Source organism: Cebus imitator, unplaced genomic scaffold (genome assembly GCF_001604975.1).
Source record: "Cebus imitator isolate Cc_AM_T3 unplaced genomic scaffold, Cebus_imitator-1.0 Scaffold15, whole genome shotgun sequence".
Classification (NCBI taxonomy): Eukaryota; Metazoa; Chordata; class Mammalia; order Primates; family Cebidae; genus Cebus; species Cebus imitator.
The window spans coordinates 10,840,259-10,854,167 of NW_016107330.1; the positions used below are offsets into that span (position 1 = coordinate 10,840,259).

General features: G+C 47.6%; 1 protein-coding gene across 2 annotated transcripts in view; it reads left to right on the top strand.

Annotated features, from left to right (window-relative positions):
• The window catches only part of CDA (cytidine deaminase), a 28,736-nt gene that overhangs the window by 11,321 nt on the left and 3,506 nt on the right, over positions 1-13,909 (top strand). For both annotated transcript variants that reach the window (XM_017506432.2, XM_017506443.2), the window contains exons 2-3: positions 4,212-4,323; positions 11,391-11,448. In XM_017506432.2, coding sequence (XP_017361921.1) covers positions 4,212-4,323; positions 11,391-11,448 — 170 coding nt within the window. The remainder of the gene's footprint in view (positions 1-4,211; positions 4,324-11,390; positions 11,449-13,909) is intronic.

Consider the following 13,909-nt stretch of genomic DNA (forward strand, 5'->3'; position numbering starts at 1 on the left):
ACTTGTGGCCGGGTGTGGTGGCTCACACCTATAATTCTAGCACTCTGGAAAGCCAAGGTGGGTAGATTGCTTTGAACTCAGGAGGTTGAGACCAACCAGCCTGGGCAACACGGCGAAATCTTGTCTCTACAAAAAATACAAAAAATTAGTTGGGCATGGTGATGTGCACCTGTAATCCCAGCTACTCAGGAGGCTGAGGCAGGAGAATCACTTGAACCTGGGAGGCAGAGATTGCAATGAGCCAAGATCACGCCACTGCCCTCCAGCCTGGGTGACAGAGCGAGACTCTGTCTCAAGAAGAAAAGAAAAAGAAAGTCATTTCAGGGGAGGATCAAGAATGACACAGAGCAAGACTCTGTCTCAAGAAGAAAAGAAAAAAGAAAAGAAAAGAAAGTCATTTCAGGGGAGGATCAGGAACCTGGATGGGGAGATACGGTGGGGAGAAAGAGGCATTCATTCATTTATTCATTCAACTTTTATTGACTCAGCAGAGAGACTGAGCAATAAGGGGCTGGTTATCTCAATTATAATAACTAACACTTAAATATTAACAAAAGCTCTCAGGGTTGCAACTTCCTGATTGTTCCCTATCCCATATCCCAACTGTATTAACTGATCTCTGTACAGTTGCAAATGATAAAAATACACATGCAGTATTTTAGACAAAAGGAGGATGCACTGGTTCCTGTAACTAAACTGTGGGAAGAGCTGGAGTGTAGCCAGATCTCAAGGGCAACTGGCACCGGCCAGACTCTTTTCTTTCCATCTCTCATCTCTCATCCATCCTTCTGAGTGTCCATTTCAGCCTCTCTCATTGGTCTCTTCCATAATGAATGGAAACATGGCAGCCCACACTCAGTGTCTTAGAGAGAAACTGAAGTTCCCACACAGAGATGAACTCTGATTGGCCAGTTTGAGTCAGGTGCTCATCTTTAAGCCCATAGCAAGGTCATGGGAGACAAGATGGCAGCTCCCATTTGAACTTCATGTTGGGCAATAAGGTAAGGGTTATTCTTCAGGGGAAAAAAGTAAGAGGTGCTAAGTTGTCAAAACAGTAGATGTTCACTATAGTCTACCCTTTGGTGCTCAGTATACACGCCTGCTCTTCGTCCCCAAAGCAGAATTCCAAACCAGCCCCCACCTTACACCATCTCATGCACCACTGTGACCTCACCCACCCTCACCCCAGCAAGGGACCTGCAGCTGTAGCACCCAGAGCTGTCTAATGACATCCATCAATTCTGGACATGAATGCCTGTGATCCTGAGAACAATTACCTAAATGACTAATCACTCCTAACATGCCAATGTAAATAATGAAGGGACAATGAAATATGGAGGAAAAATATATAAGAAGACAATGACCAAATAATTTCCAAATCTGATAAACACTGAACAAAATACTGCATAATCACAATGAAGACTTAGACTTAGAAAAGGAAGGGGAGGCTGGGCACCGTGGCTCACATCTATAATCTCAGCACCTTGAGAGGCCAAGGCAGGAGGATCACTTGAGCTCAAGAGTTTGAGACTGGCCTGGGCAATATGGCGAAACCCCATCTCTACAAAAAATACAAAACAATTAGCCGGGTGTGGTGGTGTGTGCCTGTGGTCCCTACTGCTCAGGAGGCTAGGATGAGAGCCCAGGAGTTTGAGGTTACAGTGAGCTATGATCGGGTCACTGCACACCAGCCTGGGCAACACAGTGAGATGATGTCAAAAAGAAGGGGAGGGGAGGGCAGGGGAGGGGAGGGGAGGGGAGGGGAGAAGTTGATAAATAAGTTGATAAATAAGAAGTTGAATAAATAAGAATATAGTGACTCAAACAAGATAGTCACTTATTTCTCTTACCTAACAGACCAGAGGTGGACTGAGTCCACAGCATAGACGATACGTTTCTCTGTCCTGCAAGGTTGTCCTGGAGACCAGATTCCTTCTGTCTAGATGTCCCACCATCCCAAGTTGTGTCCTCATCTGCATGTTCAAACTGACACATATCATCATCACACCCACATCATGGGGTTTTATAGGCCAGACTTGTGGCTTCTTTGGTGATCCAGTTCTGTCAAAAACTTAGAAACATCCTGATCGATTTGCTTCCAATCATTTCCATACAGAAGTGCCACACCCAAAGAGCCCTTCTGGACACGGTCCTCAAGTCTGCCAACTCTCTCATTTTCCTAACTGGCTTCCATGCCTGGCCCATCCCTGCTGCCCCATCTTAATGCTGGCTATTGTGGTGCCTGAAACAACAGGCTGGGTGGGCAGATGGCATATTGCTTCTTTGCCACAGAGCTGATTCCCATTGCCAGGGAGAGAAATTTTAGTGGTGGGTACCACGGCCTGCCTTCCCGGTTATCACAGGTGGAGCTTTACCAAATAACAGACTAGTAGAAGTCACCGTCTGGCCATCTTGATTCATCTGTGTTTTCTCCTTCATGTTGCTCAACCGCTAAGCCAATGTCACATACTTTAGATTTTTTTTTTTTGTTCAAGTTGCATCTCACTTTCACACAAATGTCTGTATTAGGTATGGGTTACGCTACTATAACAAACAGATTCCAAGATGCAGTGACACAAACATGATGGAATTCTGTTTTTCTCTCACACAACAATTCAGAGTTGGCAGTGGGCCCCAGGCAGACAGGCAACTCTGCTCCATGAGTTGACCAGGTTTCCAAATTCCTTCTCTCTCCTTGCTGCTCCTCCATTCCCATGGCCACGCAGTAAAGGTGTTCCACCCCATCACCTCCACCTCCAGCCTGTGGAAGGGGAAAAAAACAGAAGCAACAGGCAAGCAACCTCCTTACCAAAGGTAAGATCCAGGAATTTCCAACATCACTTTGGGCCACATCCCATTGGCCAGAACTACTTCACGTGGCCACACTGTGCTGCAAGGAACTCTGGGAATTACAGTCTCTAGCTGAGTGGCCATGCTGGAATGGGGGGCGCTTGTAGTACTTAAAGGAAGAGATGTAGGAAATGAATACTGGGGCATAATTCACATCTCTGCCGCAGGGAGAAAGGCAATTTACAAACAGTGATACAAAGACCGTATACCACATCTTGCCGGTCAGGGGAAAGCTCAGGTCCCGTGGCGGTTTGTTGGGGGGCTCACGTCCCTGAAGATGAACTCTTTCTTAGCCAGTCTGGTTATGTCAACATCTTGTCTCCTGGGAGCAGCCCTGGCTCACTGTCCCCCAGGAACAACCCTGAGAGAGCCACTAGGAGGGACTCCCTTACTGAGAGCTGGGCCATCTTAGGAGCCCACATCCCATTGGAGGCCTGAAGATTGCCCTAAATCTTGTGCAATCACAGACAACTTGCACAAAGCTCGGGGAGTTTTTTTGTTTGTTAGTTGATTTCGTTGTTAGTTGGTTTGCACAGTTTGTCTTGCAACACCACTGACATAGAACCCTGGCTGAACTCTGACAGCCAGTACCTAGCCCCCAAAATTTTGTCCAGGCTCACACTTGGAATCAGGATCTGTCTTGGTCCGTTGAGGCTGCTATAACAGAATACCGTAGACTGGGTAGCTTATAAATAACAGAAGTGCATTGCTCACAGTTCTGGAGACCGGAAAGCCCAAGGTCAAGGCACTGGCAGATCCAGCGAGGGCTGCTTTCTTGTAGACAGTGACTCCTTGCTATGTCCTCATGGGGCAGAAGGGGCAAGGCCATTCTCTGGTTGTATGAGGGCGTGACCCCCACTCCTAGGCTTAGTCCCCTTCATTCCATTCTCAGTATCTAATCATGCCTCCAAAGACCCCACTTCCTGATACCATCACCTTGGGGGCCAGGATTTCAACGTATGCATTTGATGGGAACACATTCATACCATGGGGCTCTTAGATCTCTTAGATGCAGGTGTGGAGGCTCTACTTTGCTTTGGTAAACCTCAGCCTCTCCCCTGGCCTTGACCTCTGCAGGGGTGATGGGGCTGCCTGATCTGCCTGTTGTGCTGCCCTGCTCCCAGGCTGTGCTTCATCCTGGAGGCACTGGGTAAATTAAGACAGTGCAAGGTTCTTAGGAAGGGCCTCTACTACGGGCCAAAGGGTCTACCGATGCCCCAGGTCAATTGTCCTTTCCTTCTCCCCACCTCGTTTGGAGTAACCAGTTCCTTCCTGCTCTGGAATGGGGCAAGCCTCTTACTCAACACACGTGCAGGAAGTGGCTCTGCTGGACATACCCCTGGACTCTCCTCTCTTCTCAGGGTGCAACATAGAAAACGCCTGCTACCCCCTGGGCATCTGTGCTGAACGGACCGCGATCCAGAAGGCCATCTCAGAAGGGTACAAGGATTTCAGGGCAATTGCTATCGCCAGGTGAGTGGGAAAGCCAGGTTGCAACAATATTCATTCATCTCTTCAGCCAACATCCCCCTTACACATATTTTTCATTCATTCCTTCATCTGACATGTTTATTGTGGACTTCCTATGTGCCAGGCACTGTATAAGGCCTTGGGCTGAGTGCTGAGGATAAGGAGATAAATAAGGAAATGGACTCTGCCCTCAGAGAGCCTGCAGGGTAGGTAAATAAGCAAGACAACTCTCATCCAAGGGCCGGTATGCCCTGTTCCAGCAACAGAAAGTCATACAGATTCCACTCCTAAAAGATATAACAGAAAGGCAGCATTAGGAGGCAGCACGCATAAAGCAGGAGGGACCTAAAAATTACCTGCTATAGACTCCCTTGCCACCAACCCCATTTTATAGCTGATGAAATTGAGGCCCAGAGAAGTTGAACAACTTTCCTGGGAGTTAGTGGCAAAGCTGGGACACAACCCAGGTTCCAGAGTCTCACTGCAGGGCTCATTGCCCTGCGTCATGCTGTGCCAGGAGATGGAACCCTTTTCCCTGCTTCCCTCAAGCTGATGCTAGGATCCTGAATGAACCACTCAGCACTGCTCACTCCTTCATTTGGCGACACTCACCTCGCGGCGCAAGAACCGGGATACAAAGACAGCCAGATAAACCCTAGCTATGGTTCAAACTAATCAGCATCCAGCCCAGGTTCTGGCTGAACAAGAGACCCAATCAATGCTCCTATGGGTCCCAAACAGAAATATCCTAGTTGGCATGAGCTTACTCTCCAAGGGAGCATGTTGAATTCTTATTGGCTCTGGCCCCAGGCTCAGGAGGGTTTCAGGATTCAAGCATGTAAATGAGCCCTTTTTCTAATTTGGACTCCATTAATTTAATGACTTAGTGGTGAATTGCTCCTGTCTGCACCTTTGCATTGTGTATGACAGTTTTCTTAACAAGTTAATGAGGAAAATGACATGGGAAATGTTTATCCCACCTAGAAGGATGCTGCATGCCTGTTGGTCTTTAGGGACATCTGGGTGCCCAGGTCACATTCTACGACGGAATTGTCTCTTCACTCATAGTGGAGTTAATTCCTGTGGCATAGCTACAACACCTTTCTAGCTAAAATGCAGCCAGCAGAAATGCAGGAGTTTAGTGCAAGGCCAGTGGGGACTGCACAGAACCAAGCCCACGTGCCTTTTCTAAGATCCTAAACTTTGCCTCAGTCTGGCCCGGAGGTGACCCAGCTTATTCAAGGTTTGTTTCTGAGTGAGTGAAGCCCCAGGGGCACTTAAGGAGATGGACTCCAGTACCCAAGAGCCTTCCCTGTGACCGAGCTGTGTCCTGGCTTCCTTTCCGTTTCCAGAGGAATAAATGATGCTGTGCTGAGAACATTTTGTGCAGATAGGCCAAGATCACGATGTGAATTGCACTTTATGAAACGAAAAGGAGGGAAATAACTCAATTTCAAAGCTGATCCAAGAAAATAATGATATTCTAGGGAAAAAGAGGCCAAAGTCAACCAAAGGATAATGATGCCTTGCTCTGTTTAGAGTTTTCCAAATGAGAGGCTTTTTCTCTTGGTCATTATCTACCTTTAAACACAGCGAAGCCTCACTAGCAGTGATTAGCAAGTGTCCTTATTTACACAAAACCCGCCATTTTCCCAGCACCCAACTGCTGTACTCTGGGTATGCAGCCTGTATCAGCTTCCCTGAGCCAGAAATGTACTCATGATCGCGCTAATGATTTGTTAAATTGAGAGCATTCGTGGATTTAGGGGATGAATGCGAAGTGCCAACTCGCTTGTTAATATCGGATGAGTCTGAACAACCTCAGAGAGAACCCCTCTGAGATCTCTAACAAGGGTGACCACACTCAGGAAAAGTGTAGGTGAGTATGTCTTATTGCTCACAGAGAGCTAAGCTTGCCCCACTGGGGTCCCAGCTGTAGTGATCAGAGTCTAGGTTTCCAGCTCGTTTAGCCTGATAAGCACCGTCTCAGTGTGTGACCAAGGTGAGCACAAACCACAGAAAACTGTAAATAGCCAGCAAGAGGCAGGACAAAGTGAAGGGCAGGGGAGAGGGAGAAAGGGGGAAGCATGAAGAAACATCCTGATGTAGCCAGCAGGTGCTCACTCTTGAGTGCTCTCTCTTGGCAGGAACGTTGAATAACAGAAGCCCAGGCTTCAGGCTCAGTGAAACCGGTTTCCAAGTTCAGCCACATTGTCGACCTTGGGCATGTTGCTTAGACCCCAAGCCCGGCTTCTTATCTGTGAAATGGAGGACACTGGTCTGCTATGGGGGTCTCATGAAACACTTTCTGTAAAGTTCCTGACACAGAGTGTGAAATCAATTCAAACCAATATATAGTTTTTTTAGCTTTTTGTTCTGTTCTGTTTTGTTTTGTTTAAGAGTAAGTCTTGCTGGTGCTGCTCAGGCTGGAGTGCAGCGGCAAGATCTCAGCTCACCGCAGCCTCCGCCTCCCAGGTTCAAGCGATTCTCTTGCATCAGCCTCCCAAGTAGCTGGGACTACAGGTGCCGGCCACCATGCCTGGCTAATTTTTTGAATTTTTTTTTTTTTTTTTTTTTTTTTGAGACAGAGTTTCGCTCTTGTTACCCAGGCTGGAGTGCAATGGCGCAATCTCGGTTCACCGCAACCTCCGCCTCCTGGGTTCAGGCAATTCTCCTGCCTCAGCCTCCTGAGTAGCTGGGATTACAGGCATGCGCCACCATGCCCAGCTAATTTTTTGTAGTTTTAGTAGAGACGGGGTTTCACCATGTTGATCGGGATGGTCTCGATCTCTTGACCTCGTGATCCAACCGCCTCGGCCTCCCAAAGTGCTGGGATTACAGGCGTGAGCCACCGTGCCCAGCTAATTTTTTGAATTTTTAGTGGAGACAGGGTTTCACCACGTTGGCCAAGCTGGTCTCAAACTCCTGGCCTCAAGTGATCCATCCACCTCAGCCTCCCAAAGTGCTGGGATTATAGGTGTGAGCCAGCCCACCCAGTCTCAAGCTATTATATTGTTTTAAAGTTATCATTATTTCTTCTGCCGCAAAACTACCAAAGGCAGAGTGTGTAGATTTGGGGTTCAAATCTTGGTTCTGCCACTTACTAGCTCCATGGCCTTGGGCAAGTCACTTCACCTTTCATGATCTCCAGCATGCGGGTGATAAGAATGCCTCCATACCCCTGTCCCTTACAGGGTCTTTCGGGGATTAAATGAACGAATACTCTTAAGCACAGAGACTGGCACACAGAACCACCATGTACATGTCAGCCGTGACTGTTAATGGGCTGTCTACATCCTCAGTGCTAGGCTGCCTGGAAACACCATCCTGTGACTTCCGCTGTTGAAGCCTACACCAAATCTGCCTTCCCAGTGGAATACATGCTTTCCCACCTTGGAATCCCTGATGCAGGTCACCTTGTCCAGGGAGCTAGCCGTTGGGCAATGGGCCACACATGCCACAAGATTCAGAAAGGAAGCGGTGAGCTCAGCAGAGGTCAGATCATACAGGGCCTTACAGGCTGTGGAAGGAAGGCTGAGTTTCATTCAGAACAGCTCTCCCATGGCCCTAACCATGCCTTTGTTACAGCATTTACGTGAAATTTTATCTTCCCCTCCAGGGGGTAAGCTCCAGGGATTGTCCGATTGGTCTCTGTGGCTCCTTTCCCATGCCTGCCTGGCATAGAGAAGGGCTTTGGTCGACATGTGTGGAATGAAGTGAAAAATAACCCCCAAAGAGCGTAGAGGCCCCGGCTGCAACAGCTGTCACTAAGTAATTGCAAGGGTTCACTGGCGTCCTGGGCAGGAGTCCCCACCCTCTCAGGTGCCCATGGGTTTTTCTTCTGAAGCTGGGAGCATGCTGAGAGAGGACCCCATCTTTCCATGGAACAGAACTTTTCATTGACTGGACTCCCACATATAAAAGGCAGTTATGGCGAGGATTAAGGAAAATTGCACCACGGCTGTTTTTTTTTTTTTTTTTTAAGATGGGGTTTTACCATGTTGGTCAGGCTCGTCTTAAACTCCCGACCTCAGGTGATCCGCCCACCTTGGCCTCCAAAGTGCTTGGATTACAGGCGTGAGCCACTGCGTCCGGCCGTGGCTGTTTTATTCTAATCATATTGTCTATCTCTAGCTTCACTTGACGCCTTGGCTGGTTGGTTGGTTGGTTGATCAATTGCCTAGCTCCCCTCACTAGTCTGTAAACTCCTAAGCATAGCGAATTTCATCTGTTTTGTTCACTGCTGCACTCCTAGCACCAATGACAGTGCCCTGCACATAGTAGGTGCTCAGTAAATATTTGTTGGTTGAAATGAGACGATGCATATAAAATGCTTTGCAGAATGCCTGACACATTTTAGGCACACATTATTTTAACAATTGTTGGGCTGGCATGATGGCTCACACCTGTAATCCCAGCACTTTGGGAGGCTAAGGCGGGCAGATCACGTGGTCAGGAGATCAAGACCAGCCTGACCAACGTGGTGAAACCCCGTCTCTACTAAAATAACAAAAATTAACCGGGCATTGTGGCATGCGCCTGTAGTCCCAGCTATTCAGGAGGCTGAGGCAGGAGAATTGCTTGAACTCAGGAAGCCGAGGTTGCAGTGAGCCAAGATCGTACCACTGCACTCCAGCCTGGGCGACAGAGTGAGACTGCCTCAATTTAAAAAAAGATTTGTTGTTAAGATACAATAAGATGAATTATGAAATAGTACATAAAGCACATAGCATATAATAAAACTGTATATGATAAAGTACCGAAACTATGACAGAGCTTACATACGTAAGGAAATAAATCTCCAGCAATTAGTACAGGTAGTAACAATATGTATATAACATTCTAAAGTTTACAAAGTCTTCCACACACCTTATCTCATTTTATCTTCTAGCATTCTTACAAAGCAGATGACATATCATCCGCAATTTACAGCAAATAAATGAGCCTTGGATGAGTTAAAATGACTTAGTCAAAGTCACACACAGTAAAAGGAAGAGCCAACTAAGAACCAAAATTTAAATCCTGTGTTCTGCCAGGCATGGTGGCTCGTGTCTATAATCCCAGTATTTTGGGAGGCCAAGGTACAAAGATCTCTTAAGCGCAGGAGTTCGAGACCAGCCTGGGCAATATAGTGAGACCCTATTTCTACAACAAATCAAAACATGAGCCGAGTGTGGTGGTGCATGCCTGTAGTCCCAGCTACTCAGGAGGCTGAGGTAGGAGGATCCCCTGAGGCCAGGAGGCAGAGGCTGCAGTGAGCCATGATTGTGCCACTACACTCCAGCCTAGACAACAGAGCAAGACCCTGTCTCAAATAAATAAATATCCTGCATTCTTTCAGAGATATTACAAAGCTATGGGTCCAGAAAAGCAAGGCAGATGGTGGCTGCTGGCTTTACCTGTGGTGCTCCAACAGGCTTGGAATTTTCCATCATCAAAGCCACCTGTTTTAGGGCCCATCCCTTTCCTGCTCAGAGTTAGAGGTCTGCTTGCAGGAGCCTAAACTCTCACGGGCCATCCCTGGCTGGTAAACTTCTCTTCTCCAGGCTTTCTCCAGTGCAAGGAGCCGTTTTTCTCTCTGAGTCACACGCACTTTATTCTTTCATGCCTCAGGGTCTTTGCACATACTGTTTTTTGTTTGTTTGTTGTTGTTGTTGTTGTCATTTTGTGAGACAGGGTCTCACTCTGTCACCCAGGCTGGAGTGCAGTGGCACAATCTTGGTTCACTGCAACCTCCACTTCCCAGGCTCAAGTGATCCTCCCACCTCAGCCTCCCGAGTAGCTGGTACTACAGGCCCACACCACCACACCCAGCTAATTTTTTGTATTTTTAGTAGAGACGGGGTTTCGCCATGTTGGCCAGGCTGGTCTCGAACTGACCTCAGGTGGCCCACCAGCCTTGGCCTTCCAAACTGCTGGGATTACAAGTGTGAGCCACCGTGCTTGGCTGCACATACTATTTATTTCCTTTGCCTGCAACACAGAGAAACCCAGAGCTTCAGAATAGCATCTCTGCCTCTTCATCACACTGAACCTATCTCCTCACCCTTAAAGTGGCCATTCTGACATTTAGGCTGCTCTGAGAATTACACAAATTAATGAATATTGAGTGCCTGGTACAGAGCCTGGCATACAGTAGGCACTCACTAAATGGTGGCTTATGAACTCTACACTTCCTCCAAGGACCAGGACACATGCCTCCTCCTCTATAAAATTTTCCTTCTCAGTCCACAGGCAGGGATTAGCTCCCTCATACTGTGTGTTCCTGCAGCATTTTTTTTTTTTTTTTTTTTTTTTTATTGTATTTTAGGTTTTGGGGTACATCATTTCTAAAGAAATGTTTTCATTTTGAAGATTTCTAGATTAATCTCCGCATTTTCACAACACCTTCCATTGTTTAATTATTATTATTATTATTTTTTTGAGAAGTTTCATTCTTGTTGCCCAGGCTGGAGTGCAATGGCGCAGTCTTGGCTCACTGAAACCTCCACCTCTCAGGTTCAAGCTATTCTCCTGCCTCAGTCTCCTGAGTAGCTGGAAACTATAGGCATGTGCCACCACACCCAGCTAATTTTTGTATTTGGAGTAGAGATGGCGTTTTACCATGTTAGCCAGGCTGGTCGCAACTCCTGACCTCAGGTGATCCACCCATTTCAGCCTCCCAAAGTGCCGGGATTATAGGTTGGAGCCACCACACCCAGCTGCGTTTTGTTTAAAATGATAACTCAGCTGGTTTTTCACATCACCCATTGGCCTGAACAATCTCCTGAAGACCAGAGACAGATTCTCTTCCACCTTTGTGTTCCCAGGGTGTGGGTGATGGTAGGTGCTCACTAAACGTTTATGGACAGCAGTAACGAGAAGTCCTGCCCATGGCCCTGCCTTGTGGCAGTGTGGAAAGCCACCACGTGGCCTTCTCAGCCTTTAGGACACAGTGTGTCTGTGAATCAGGAACAGCCTGATGGGGTAGGACTCAAATCAGGAACAACTGGGACTTGGGGCCTGAATATCAGCAATTGTCCTCAGGCCTTGGGAGAGACTAATTTGAGTTTGATTCTTTGCTTCCCCAGTGACATGAAAGATGATTTTATCTCTCCATGTGGAGCCTGCAGGCAAGTCATGAGAGAGGTAAGCAGCTTCTCTTGCTTTCTGGAATGCAAACCACTTCCTGTCGCAGGCTATGGGAGCCAAGCAGCGGGCGTGGCAGGTGTGGAGATGCAGCTACTGTCCTGTTTGCTGGGTTGGCTGACTTCTAAGGCCCCCCCTACACTTGCATGAGTCACTAGAAATTATTCCTTCATTTAACAAATACTTGCCTGGGCGCCATGGCTCACGCCTGTAATCCAAGCACTTTGAAGGCCAAGGCGGGCGAATCACCTGAGGTCGGGAGTTCAAGACCAGCCTGATCAACATGATGAAGCCCCATCTTAAAACAAACAAACAAACAAAAAACAAATACTTACTGAGCGAGTGTTGGCTCTGTGCCAGGCACTGAGGTAGCTCTGGGGAGGCAACAGGGAAAAGACGGGCCAAGCCATGCCCCACAGAGCTCACAGACTAGTGCAGGAGACAGACGATAAACAAAGAGCAAAATAAATAAAGGATCGGTGGCATTTCTGAGAGTCAAGAGGGCTACAGAGGAGGAAAAAAACGCAGAAAAAAAAAGTCCAGTGACAAAGGGGCAAGCAGGGGGCATTGCAGATTGGGGTCAGCGAATGACAGCCTGTGAGCCAAATCCAGCCTGCTGCTTGTATTTGTAAATAAAGTTTTATTGGTACACAGCCATGGACATTCATTCACCTACTGTCTATAGCCACTTTGCCCTGACAACAGCAGAGGTGAGCCATTATGACAAAGGCCACGTGGCCTCTAAACCTAAGATATTTACTGTCTGGTCCTTGGCAGAAAAAGGTTTGCCAATCCCTGTTTAGATGTCCAGGAAGTTCATCTTTTTGAGGATGACATTTGAGTAGAAATATAAATAATGAGAAAAAAAATGAGACAGACAAAGGCCTAGAAGAGGAGATTCCAAGGCAGCAGAACCAGCAGATTTCACGCTCAGACCCTTGGTGAGTTTGAGAAGAGTCAAGAAGGCCCCCAAAGATCTACAGCCTGGTAAGTGGAAGGAAAGCAACGGGATCAAGGCAGAGGGGACGGCAGGGGCCAGATCCCAAAGGGCCTTGTTGGCCATGGGACGAAGGGTATATTTTATTCCAAGAACAAAGGAAACTGAAGTGTACACAAACATGGTTAAAAGGGCAAATTTTATGTTATATATAATTTATCACATTAAATACACTGGGGAAAAAAGAGAGTAGAGGTCAGCCATTGGGTATTTCTAGGAGTGTTAAGGGATCTGAAGTACTTTTTATGAAAGTCTTCTTGTTGGAAAGCTGCAATTTCTTCAATTCTAAAAACAAAAGCGTAGGCCAGGTGTGGTGGCTCAGACTGTAATCCCAGCAGTTCGGGAGGTAGAGGCAGGAGGATAACTTGAGACCAGGAGTTCGAGACCTGCCTGGGCAACATAGCAAGACCCTGTTCTCCATACACAAAAAAGGAATAGAACAAAACAAAAAAATGAAAACGAAGAGATAGTTTAGCTCATGGGTTCTCAATCCAGGCTCAGGGGAAGGTTTTCATATTTATATGTACGTTTAGGGAAAGGGGAATGTCAGTAACCACTGTGGATTCTCAAAGAGATCTGTGTCCTCTAGAGCCTCAAAAGATGAGAGAACTCACTTGCCCTGAGCTGCAGCATGACACCATCAGCCCCTGGAAATACAGCTCACACCTGTAATCCCCACACACTGGGAGACTGAGGTGGGAGGATCACTTTAGCCCAGGAATTCAAAACCAGCTTGGGCCACATAGTAAAACCGAGTCCCCTCAAACAATTTAAAAATTAGCAAGGCATGGTGGTGCATGCCTGTGGTCCTAGCGGCTCCAGAGGCTGAGGTAAAAGAATCACTAGAGCCTGGGAGGTCAAGGCTGCAGTGAGCTGCACTCCTGCCTGGGCAGCAGAGCGAGATCTTGTCCCAAAAATAAATACATAACCAAAGGCCAAGTGCAGTGGCTCACACCTGTAATTCCAGCACTTTGGGAGGCCAAGGCGGTGGATCACAAGGACAGGAGTTCGAGACCAGCCTGACCAATATGGTGAAACCCCGTCTCTACTAAAAATATAAAAACTAGCTGGGCATGGTGGCACACTCCTGTAGTCCCAGGTGCTCGGGAGGCTGAGACAGGAGAATTGCTTGAATCCGGGAGGGGGAGGTTTCAGTGAGCCAAGATCACACTACCACACTCCAGCCTGGGCAACAGAGCAAGACTCCTTCTCAAAAAATACATACATACGCCTGGCGCGGTGGCTCACGCCTGTAATCCCAGCACTTTGGGAGGCCGAGGCGGGTGGATCACGAGGTCAAGAGATCGAGACCATCCTGGTCAACATGGTGAAACCCCGCCTCTACTAAAATTACAAAAAATTAGCTGGGCATGGTGGCGCGTGCCTGTAATCCCAGCTACTCAGGAGGCTGAGGCAGGAGAATTGCCTGAACCCAGGAGGCGGAGGTTGCGGTGAGCCGAGATC